This window comes from Macadamia integrifolia, chromosome 2 (assembly GCF_013358625.1).
Source record: "Macadamia integrifolia cultivar HAES 741 chromosome 2, SCU_Mint_v3, whole genome shotgun sequence".
Classification (NCBI taxonomy): Eukaryota; Viridiplantae; Streptophyta; class Magnoliopsida; order Proteales; family Proteaceae; genus Macadamia; species Macadamia integrifolia.
This window is the reverse complement of record NC_056558.1, coordinates 22,647,543-22,659,813: the sequence shown is the minus strand read 5'-3', so window position 1 is coordinate 22,659,813 and position 12,271 is coordinate 22,647,543. Positions and strand designations below refer to the sequence as shown.

General features: G+C 37.8%; 1 protein-coding gene across 1 annotated transcript; it reads right to left on the bottom strand.

Moving 5' to 3' along the window:
- Positions 1-2,715: 2,715 nt before the first annotated feature.
- On the bottom strand, positions 2,716-3,857 carry LOC122058653. Its single transcript, XM_042621297.1, has 2 exons — positions 3,439-3,857; positions 2,716-3,320 (listed from the first exon to the last, which is right to left on the bottom strand). Exons 1-2 carry the CDS (start codon positions 3,566-3,568, stop codon positions 3,004-3,006), a joined length of 447 nt encoding a protein of 148 aa, XP_042477231.1. The 5' UTR covers positions 3,569-3,857; the 3' UTR covers positions 2,716-3,003.
- Positions 3,858-12,271: the final 8,414 nt, after the last annotated feature.

The window sequence follows — 12,271 nt, the reverse complement described above, 5'->3', positions numbered from 1 at the left end:
CACCTCAACTTGTGAGCTCAGCTTTGGCATTAGAGCTAGACTTGAAAAATGCAAAAATCTCACATATGCCAAGATTCAACCTTGAAGCTTGCATAAAGTCTTGAGAGACTTCAACAACTTATAGAAGACCTCAACTAATTTTCTATTTCTCGATTTTCTATTAATTTTTATTTTCTTATGTATTTTTTTATTGGTCCATGTCACAACTTAGAAGTCTAAGAGATGGTTGTAGTATCCTAAGTTAAAGGGTTGTAGTCCTATATATAGAGTATAAATTTTAAGTTGCCAAAAAAGATAGATAAATTTCAATCAAAAAATTCTAAAAAGTTGCTCCAAGCCTCTCATTATGAATCGTGAATAGTTCCCCCTATGAAACCAAATTGAGGTATATCCATTCTTAACTTTCAATCAGCTTAACAGATCTGGACATTTAACTTTGAAGAGCTGAAGTCACAATTTGTCCAAAAAGATCCAACCTAGAAGAGTTGAACCTTTGAGGCTATTGACATTTTTAGATTTAGGCTTTGTAAGTCTAGTAATTTGACAATCATTTTAAACTATTTTCCACCCAAAATCTAAAAATTCTTATTTCTCAAAAATTATAGTCCCACCTCTTATCTTTAACACCCAATTTAATCATCTCAAACTGATATCGAAGTGGAGAGTTATTTCCATATCACTAGACTGTAGAAACGCAACCCTAAAACGATGCAGAAGATAATGGAAAAAACAAAACAAACAATGCATACGGATTTTACGAGGTTCGGCAAGGTTGCCTACGTCCCCGGTGAGATGAGATCTTGCTTCACTATCAATGGAGAATAGGGTTACAGCGCTCATCCTCACACCTCTCAGTATTGCTTGCATTACAGAGAAAGAAACCCTCGCTATAAATATATAGCGAAAAAACCCTAATCCGGATTAAACTACAATTGCCACCCTAATCCGGATTAAACTACAATTGCCCTCAAATAAAAAATTCGAGCGGGGGGCTACGCCCCCCTACACCCCCTGCTATGCAGGGGGGCCTCCTGCCCCCCTTGCAACCCCCACAGCCCGCTAACCAGCTAGAGGGACCACCGTCCTGGCTGTCTAGGTGCTGCACCAGTACTCCCTGGATTAAACTGTGACGGAATACAAGACATCATACACCAACATAGACGTATGTCATACTGTCAGATATTGGTTTCATCTACAGGAGCAAGTACTCTCTCGATCCTTGAGTTTGGACAATCCCGTGAGAGAGATTGGATCACAAGGGTGAGAGCAGAGGTGGTGTGCAATAATGGTTTGGTCAGTATAGTGGTGGAGATGCAAGAGCATGGTAGCAGGGATGTCAATGTTGTGCAATAAATAGACACATTGAAGCTGGTGGGGATGGAGGTAGATCGAAAGGCAGGGGCAATGATGTAGGCCCGGCTAACTTCATGAAGAAGTCCAACCCAAGGCCTAGCACTTACGCTTGATTTATAATGCAAAAAAATCCTATGATTGATATTTTTTAATCTTTATTATACAATGTAAAGGTTTAATCTCATCCATAGAAACTCAATGGGAATCAATAGTTGAGATATTATAGGAACTTTTAGTGTTTGAACCCTTTACAACCTTCGTGGATTTCCACCTTATCTAAAGCCTCTATAAGAGAAATTACTACCGAAATACATCAAACTATAGCTATAAAACTTGAACAAGAGAACAAAAATATGTATCTTTTGACATGGCGCCGATAGTTTCAATTCCATCCGGTACCTAATCGGTATTTTGATACTAATCCCGTTGGTAGTCCCATCCCAGAAATATCCCATCTCATTTATTATTCGGTACAAAATCAGATTTCAGTATCATCCTGTTTACTAATGAGACAGTTCAATACCGAATTTTAACAGGACAATTTTGGCAACATTCCCAATTCTGATCCTAAATCGACACCCTTAGACTAGATTGACCTAATGTAGATTTTCTTATGCTTTTATTATTTTAAATGAAACTAATAGAGATTTTGTTTTCCTAGTAAGAAAATGCAATTATTAATCAAGTCATCGAGTCCTAATTTGCCTACAGGAACCGAGGTCACACTTCTAAAAAAGTAGAGAAAATTGATGTAAAGCAAACAGTGATATTTTTGAAAAGCATTGATAAAGTGACCAACCCTCAACAAATTCTCCACTGAGCACTGCAAATTGCAAGCCAAGTCAAAGGTGTGCATTCAATACAAAGATCAAGAACTAGGGGATCCCTACATTAAATAATTTGTTTGCGCCTCTGGGATACAAGAGTTTTGGCAATCAAGAAATAAGACATCGAATAAGCCTACAAATCCTTTTTGATTCTTTGATGGGTATTCAAATCATCTAAAGGAATCAATGTAGAAATTAATCTAAAAGTCGACCATTTAAAACTGAATCAAAATAAATTGGTTTGGTTATAGTTTCAAAATCTAAATCTTTTTTTTGGGTTTGATTGAGTTCAATGCGAAGATGGAACTGACAGGCGAACCAAATCATATTGAATCATTATTTTTAATAATTTATATGGTTCTTGTTTGTATGCATTAAATACACGTATGAGTACCTCAAGGTGTGCTTAATGAAAATCGAACATAAAACGTTCGAGTTTGTGGCTCGTACCAAATTCGTTGCTCACCAAATACCCTATCCCCCTGGGTTTTTTTTTTCATCCAATTACTAACAACCGTAACATTGTAAAGTTTTATGGCGATTCAAATAGTATTTTCAAACTTAGTGTCAAGCAATTGGGTCACGGTACAAAGACGTGCTCAACAACTCAAAGAAAAAAAACAAGAAGATGAAGAAGAAGTAGCTAGAGATAATACAGAGAACAGCAAATGGGTCATAGTACAAAGAGGTGCTCAACAATTTAAAGAAAAAAAAAAAACAAAACAAAAACCAAAGGAGAAAAAAAGATGAAGAAGAAGTAGCTAGAGATAAAACAGAGAACACCAAACTAGGGCCATCTCTATTAATAAGCATTTTGTGAGCTTCAACCCCAATTCCATAGCTCGACATCGCCAGAGTTTCCATTGTGTTGAATACCTTCCTCAGCAGTCTGAAACTCCATCGACGCATGAATTGAAGCTAGATGAGATGGAATAGCTGGCCCTATGTTTCCAATTTTGACCCTTCCTTCATTTAGATTTTCTTGAACACCATTTTTAACTGTCTGAAACTTGAGTGTGGTACCAGATCCAGATACTAATGGAGGAGAAACACCACCACCTCTTGAACTTACTTCAGACCTTCCCTCAATCTGATCTCTTACCAGCTTCGCGAACATCTCCTGAATATAAATTAAAAATACTGAAACAGCCCAACAGTCAAACTGATCAGATTTTACCCCTCTTTTCTTTTTTCCTTTTTTTCTTACCATTTGTAAAAACAAACCCTAAAAGGAAAGAAGAGGAACAAGAAGAAGTACCATTAGAGACGCAGAACCATAAGAGCTCCACGAGCTTCTTCCACCAACCACACAGCTGAGTAACTTTGAAAAGAGAAACAGAGTCGCCGTAGGTTTCCAGTCTCTCACCTGAAACACCTTCATTCGCCATATCTCTGCTTCTGCAAACGATGATAATAATCTTCTTCCAATAGCTTTTCCCTTTAATTTAACAGTCAAGAACAAGTCTTCTTTGTACCCTTCTACTGAATTTCCTCAAGGACGACTTTAGGGATTAGAAGTCTATAGAAGAAGTAGAGTGTGAGGTCCTGCGGAGGAAAAAAAGAACGGTATCCTGCTGACGCAGATAAACGTTAGTGTTAACTCCCATCTTAAACATTCTGTGGACGGAGCAGGGGCAGCATTATCTTTTCATACCCACTGAAGAAAGAAAACAGTCAGGTGAGTATCATACTAAATATAAAATATAGAGAGGCACTAAAGTGAAAAAATTTACTCAAAGATAAAATTTATGTATGACATTTCATATACAACGGACTATGGTTTGAAAAATTGTACTCACACATCTTTGGTCGTAGTGTTTTTTACCTAAAACTATGGAAAAAAGAAAACAACCACTGCCAAAAGTGACATTTCCTGTAATGTTACAGGCACGATAAAGCGTTGCCCAGATTAGTTTTTTGTATTTCATGATAAGCATTTATTAGATGGGCCAACTTTTTAAATGATTTATTTATTTATTTATTTCTCTCTCACATATGTTTATGTTAAATATGAGAGAGTATCACTATACGGAAAAAAAAAAGTGAGTGGCTGACATGTGATGATCGTCTTTTGGTGGTCACAAGTTGGTGCATCTCACATGGGTGTGCCGTGGAACGTATCAATCGATTCTCCTTTTAAAAGGAGATTTCCACATAAGTCGGTCCCACTTCGAATTTTCTATTGAAAAAATTACATGATTATTTACTTTTGAATTTTTTTTTCTAAAATTATACAAAATCAAATTTAAATTTACATAACGTCCAAAACAGTAACATTCGGTCAACTAAGGCCCTTTTTGGTATTATTTTTTTTTTTATTCATAAAATTATTTTTAATTATATTTGATATCATTTATGAAATTTATTTCTATTTTAGAGAAAATGATAAAACACAAAATTCAAAAAGAGGTCAAAAGTCATTTATGTGCTTTAATCAAAATTGATTTTCAGTCATTTTTACATTGAACTATAATGAGTACGTGCTTAAAGTCTCAATATAGAGGGGTAACATAGTCATTTGCTTTGTAATTATAAATCCAAATCCCTTGCCTCATATTTTTCAATCCAAAGGGGAGAAAATAACTAGATGAACGGAATCTCTTCACCGATTTATTCAAAAAACCATTTTGCGGATAGAGATACTAAACTATTTTTCACACAAAAACCATTTTTATCAAGTAATTACCAAACCATTTTACCATTTGAGTTGGAGGAATCACATAGCCCTGAGTAGGCCAGAGGTGAACACGATGCCCACTCAAAGGGCTTCTTTTTGTTGGTAGATGCCGCACAGCATCGGATCCAAATCTTCTATTATTCTTGCATCTGCTATTCTTGTGTTATTCGACACGTGGTAACGATGATGTGGATGGCTAAGATGAAGTGAGAGAAGGTGGAGTGTCTAAAACCAGATTTGCAGAATGAACAAAACCCAAACCGATTTTATGTGATTTTTTCGTAAAAGGGTTTAGGGATTGTGGGTAGAAGGAAGAGAGACAGGGCAGCACTAATTTCTGATAGTAATAAGATGTGGGATAAGGCGAAGTGGGGCAAATGCAGGGGAGGGTTGGGGTTGGGGTTGGGGTTGGGGTTGGGGTTGGGGGGCATCCCAACCTTAGTCCATGACTCATAAGATCCGGCTTGTCTCCAACGACGGGCACTCCAACTAGAGTCCAATGATTTCGCCGATGGTCGACACCTGTTCTACATGAATCCAACAATCCATATTCATTCCACCCACATCCTGTTTAAACCGTCTGGAGAGAGAAACTATCGTTCTAAACCGAGCTTCATCCCTCAGCTCTGTGGGAAAGAAGGAACGATAGAGGCAGAGAAAATGGATTATCATCTATATATGAATCCATACTTCGATTGAATCTACTGGGAAATGCCTCTAATATTGGTAAAAATCAGTTTGACAAACCCCCTTCTCAAACAATGATTTCTTTTTCTTTTTTCCTCTGGGTATTATTACAATGGAATTAAGAATCAAATCTATAGGGTTGACACGCACAACCTTCACCCTGCAACTATCCTACCAAGCAGTGACATCTGAGTCTACATCGCTACCAGTGGCGCCACCACTTTGAAGGAGGAGGTTTTTGCCAACCATCGACAAAATCGGAGTCCACAAAAAGATACCGATTGAGAGAGAGAGAGAGAGAGTGAAGAAGGCGAAATTGTTCGGCCGTTCGATTTGTCGGAGTCCACGTGTTTACTATAGGCGAAGTCGTTGAAAGCTCGTTGGAGTGTCAGTCATTGGAGACAAGCCGGATCCCTGATGGATGGCATCTCTGCAAAAAACCAGAGATGCACAAGAGTGGGGAAATGTGCAGGGGGAAAAATCGTCTGCAATTCAGATCTGGTACAATTCCGTGAAATACCAACTTCAAGGGGTGACACGTGTATTGATACCAATGCAATGGTCCAGATCTGATTTAAATGACTCTTCACTGATTTAAGGTTTTATTAGTTGTACTAGATCTGGACCATTGCATTGGTATCAATACACGTGCCACCCCCTGAAGGTGGTATTTCACGAAATTGTACCAAATCGGAATTGCAGACGATTTCAACCCAGAGCGGGGATCCAGATCATCTCCAATTCTTTAAATGTGCAATGCAGTGCAATTCTATCTTCAACGTCCGACGCATGTTCTTGGCGACATGGATGGTGAGGATGAGGAGAGAGACATGGACCTGTAAATTGGCTTCTTGGATCCAATTTTTGGCCTAGATCCACTTAGATCAAACACCTCCCCCGACTCTTGGTCCCTTCTAACAAAAATCGATCTTACCTCCCAACCTTGGTGGCCACACATCATCCCCTTCACCCAAAGCCGTTGGTACCTCTCCATCTCATTCTTCCTACCGACCATGGCTGCACCTTATGCCCTTCAACCAACACCTCTTCCTATCAATATCATCCCCATTCACCTACGCATGCGAAGGAGGAGTCGTAGTCCTGTCCTCGAAAGATCTAATGAAGCTCCACCTCTTCTTCTCCTTCACAGGCTCACATCTGGGGACGGCGACACTTCCTTCTTCCCACCCAAGTACCCTCTATACCACCTACCTGTTTTCCCCATTTCTTAGAATTTGGAAACGGAAAATAATTTCGACTTTGCATTAACAGAACCATTACAGCGAGTAAGAAAGAGGTGTGTGTGAGCCGTGGGAGTAACAGAGATGAAATGCCCAGAGAGAGAGAGGGAGAGGGAGAGAGAGTAAGCGAGAATTAGATTTAAACCCTTCCTCCATAGCAGTTGATTCAACGAGAAATCTGATATTTGAACCTAGGTCATCTAAGTGAAAGGGGGATTTAATTTACAAAGAATGCTTTTGATCTGGAGAGGATCTGGATCATGTTGGTTTTTTACTAGTCCAGACTCCAGACCCATCTGGTGCCCTCAGTTTTCTCTCACCTAATATTGGCCGTCTACATCAGTAGGGACACTTATCGCCATATTGGGGGCAATTGCACCTAATTAAAACATATGGGGATTGGAGAGAATCTGGATTATGTGCGACAGCGGTGGGCGAAGGGTGCTGGCATAGGAATGGTGGAAGGTTTATGTGGGTAAGTCTGAGGGATAACCTTCGTCCCTTTAAATAAAGTTGGGGATTCTAATGGTGGATAGAATTCTACAAATATCTTTCCCGTATAAGTGGAAGTGGCCAGACTTATGATTTCATTCTCGGCTTCGTCACCATCATGAACACTAGCTTAGCCTAGTGGTGGTAGTTTTTAGCTTAAAAAGCCAACACCGAGGGGAAGAGATTGTAGGATCGAATCATGTCATATTTGAATATGGGTGGGTGGGTATAGGAATAGGTGGCCCTTGACCCTATTACCGGCTAGTAAAAAAAAAAATCAAATCACTATCTTCTTTAATAACTTCACATTCCTTTTCCCCTTCCTCAACTCTCTCAAAATCAAGCTGATTGAGAAATAAAGTAATACCACAAGTGCACGGATCGTATATAGATGCGGATCGATCACAAGGAGGTGAGCCCTACGAAAAATCCAATTCTAACCTAAGTAGAATATACTAGCTAATGGGATTGTCACAAATTAAGGTAAACTAAACTAACAATAGTAAAAGGTAAGAATTAACTTTTAAATTAAATTAAACATGCAATAATAAAGTGAACTTAAGATTAAGGCAAAATTAATAATGAACCTAAAACTCTACAAGCACTAAAGAGGTTTGAAATTATGATGTCAGAAAACACTTAGGAATTAGAATCCACCATGAAATTTAAGAACAATCTACAAACAATCTAGCCCTATATCGCATGTTTAAATAGGTCAATAGAAAATATGAATTTTTAAATTTAATATGTCACATTAGTTATTCAACGCATAGATAACATTAGATTATAAGCAAAACCTTATTGAAAGTTAGCAATGACACATACAAAAGGTATTCAATACAACAACAACAACAACAACCATAACTTTATCTCAATAAGGTATTCAATGACATACATAATTTTGACTTTATAATATAGTTTTGGTTACATGGAATTAAGAAAACGGACAACAATTGCCTTACATATTGCTCTACATTTCATGGTTTCATTTAATCCCAAAGTTACGGGATTTAGTCAATCATGACAATGAGAAAAATGAAAAATAATTAGGAGATGGACAAAAAATTATATTGAATTAAATCTAAAATTAAAAAAGAGAATAAAAAGAAATACTTTATTGAATATATACTGTAGAAATCTAAGCTTAGGAACTCCAAACTTCAACTTCAACTTCAATCTTTACTAACAACAATTAAAAAAAAAAAAAAAAAAAAAAAACTCATAAGAAAAGTCTCTCTAAAAAGATAAGGGTAATTTACAACACCATCCCCTGGAGAATGCCAGTATTATAGAGACACTCTCTCTTTCACCAAATTAGATTCGGACCCTCTGTTGTCAGTCAGTGTTACAGAATATACCAAGAATGTTGACATCAGCAGTTCATTTTTTTTTTTTTTTCTAAATACCATTTTGCCCTTAAAAATGAAGGAGTACCGAAATTACCGTTATTAGTTTTTGTCGCAGATCGATTGAAAGAAAAAACCTAACTCACTCTCACTTCAATGCTTTTCAGATCGGCCACTGCAACCTCCTTTCCGGCAACGGCATCTACAGTGGCTACGATTCCCCTCCAACAACTACAGGTATGTTATTCTACCTCTTCTCATTTAACCCTTTTCTTGGTCATCCCCATTTGCAAAATGTAACATTCCGATTCCCAAATCGAGAAGATTGAGCCAGATGCGAAATCATAATCCATATCTTCATTTTCGAATCTGGAGTTGCTTTTCAATTCAAAAAGAAAAGTTAAGAAACAGTGAAGGAAAACTCTCATCTGACCATTAATGGAGGACATATACCGATGTTGAAGAGGACCCGCTCCCATAAAAAAGGCTCCTTCCTCGAAGATCTCTTGATTCACGTATTTCGATTGATAATGTGTCTCACACCGATCAGTTAATATTCAACAAAGGACCTAATTAAATTACATATTTGGGATTTTTAAATATATAACTTGCCATCCCACAGCAAACGCAACGTCCAGCTTTGGGTTAGAGAGGAGTACTTTTCAACTGTGTCTTGACTGTGTTCAGTTTAAGGGTTTGATTTACGGTAGGAAATAGAGAGTAGCAATGTCTTTCTCGATGCAGAGGGAACAAGCGAGAGCAAGAGGAGCTGCCAATACTTGCAATGATCTTGCGCAAAGGATAGTAAACCTCCCACAGAGCATTATGGGGGGATTCTCGAGGGCCACTGAACATGGTATAAGTATGATGGGAGGGGGGGTCTGTAGAACCACCACCACCATCACCCCAACCGGCAAGTAGTAGGAGAGATGAAAACAAAAAAAAAAACAAACAGACCTTATCGTCGGCGACCTAAGATGGCAGCAGGAAGTGCACTACTCGCTAGCGGCGGAAGGAGCACAACTCACTGACGGCAGACTATCAACTCAACTGGATCTCGGTGGAATCATAGGTCACAGGTAGGGAGAGGAGGAACAAAGGAGAGAAAATGATAAAAGAGAGAGGGGTGAATAGAGGGGTATTTTTGGTATAATAGGACAAGGATGTTTTACTCATAAGGGCTAAAGGTCATTTCATAGTATCACTTAACACTAACTGACGGTAGGGGGTTTGAGTCTAATTTGAAGAAAGAGAAGGGATGTCCCTATAATACTGGCATTCTCCAGGGGGTGACACTGTAAATTACCTTAAAATTAATTCTCAAGTTTAAATCCGATTTCTATATATTGGCTAAAGAGAGAAAGTACATTATAGAAAAGGAAGATACACTTGTAAGAGAGAGAGAGAGAGAGAGAGAGAGAGAGAGAGAATTAAAAGCAAATTAAGAAAGAGAAAGAAACTTGCATGAGAAGAAAGAGGGAAAGAAAGAAGAAACCAAGAATAAATAGGAATTGAAAAGAGGCACATACGTGTGGGAGAGATGAGAGATATAATTTTAAATTTTAACTTAAATTTCAATTTAGCTAAAAATGGTTTTTTTGTTATATCTCTTCATCCTGACCCCGAATTGACTTGACCCGAAAATTAAAGATTCATTATTTTAAACAACGAATGCAACGAGCATGATACCCAATATGTTCTGAAGAACTCTTCAACTTTTAAAATTATCATTATGCCCCTACACTTCTCTTCTCAAACTTGCGCAAGTTCTCTCATATCCGATTCTTCTTTGTTGCTCAATCTCTTGGTCAAACTTCTAATTTGAGGTGAAATTCCTCCTTTGCTTCTTGATTGATTCAGTAAAATTTCTTCCCATCTTGTTCTTGATCACATGTGAATCGATCCATAGGTAAATCGGTGTCTAGATTGCATCAAATCCTTCCGTTTAACATATTTTATAAGCTTGACCATGTAATCAGCAAATGTGAGAAAATTACATTATATAGTCATTTTTATTATAGATTTAGAATCAAAATACTCAATAAAAATTACAATAGATGTATAAAATATGGCCTAATTACAAGCAATTCTCCCAAGTGAATCTCCACCCACAAACCTCGAACACCTCAGAAGCGGCCAAACCAAACCTATAATGAAGTTGCAGCTCTCCTCTCAAAAATCTATCCCAACATCTTCTCCACGAAAACCTCAGAAAACACTAGACACATCGAACAATATGATTTCTTCTCCAATGAAATCCCCGAATTGATTTTGCCCTTTGTTGGCAACTATCCTGCATAGCAATCACCTTATATTTCAGGATCAACATCGTAAGTGTCAAAATTAACTTCAAACTTCTGAATCAACAGAATTGCTGCCCCAACTCGTAATCCACAAAGTAACATAGCGGTGAGCATACAACACATCCTGAAGACCTTTATAAAACCCTTTTTTTTTTTTTTACAAACACCCACATCATGGCCTTGGAGCAGGTTCCCTAACCTATTAGATGTCTATGATACATTTCCCTCTCTCTCTCTCCTAACAATGATGTGGTTGATCTTTTGACCCATCTTGCACACTGGGCGATGATAAGGAAACTAAATTTGTATAATATAATCTGGATAATGATGTACTTTTTTTTTTGTAAATGGGAGACTTAACTAAACAACCTCGTGAAACCCATCCTGGACAAGTCCGCAAAATATAAAGAAGAAATACAAGGCAAAGGATATAAATCCCAAGACTGGTCTTGTTGAGATGAAGCCCCAATTAAAGCAAGCTGGTCTGCAACAAAGTTGGCCCCGCGAAGAGTGTGAAGGAACCAAACATGAGGGATAGAAGAGCACAACAACCAGCAATCATAAATAATGTGATGGATTCTCCAAGGGATCAATAAGCAATTGCGGTTAAGTATATTGACAATTGAAAGGTTATCACTTTCTATACAAACTTGGCGCAGACCCTTAGAAGAAACAATTGAAAGAGCTTTCCATATTGCAAGGGCTTTGGCAACGCATGCGAATGCAAATCCCACAACTAAAGAGAAGCAGTGAACAAAACCCCCATTAGAGTCTCTAATGATTCCACCAATACCAGCAAGGCCTGGATTGCCCAAAGCGAACCCATATCCACGGAAAGAGGGTTTGATGACAAAAGCACATAACACACCCTCACTATTGAAATACAGGTGAGGATTCTATGTTGAACAGCACTTAGTGATCATGTTCTTGTGGCTTAACATTACTCCTTGTGCTAAGTTATGAGCTACAGAAATATTATCCATCTTCCAAAAAAAAAAAAGAAAAAAAAAAGTGTCAATGTGTTACATGATCTTTGGTCTCCGAACTACACGAATTCGGTGATGGATTTTGCAGCACAAAGGACATGGATGGAGTTAATATGATAGAAAACTCCACACCAATCTCATTAGTCAAATCCCATCCTAAGACAAGCACCGGAAAATGTTAAAAAATGAGTACAATTTTTTTTTTTAAAGAAAATCAATATTTTATTTACATTGTTTTCAGCTTGATTGAGATTGAAACCACCCAGCAAATTAAAATTTCAACTTGTCTGACAAACACATTACAATTGGAACAAAACTTTTTAATAAGCATGTACCTTTTAATCATGTGACAAACAAAA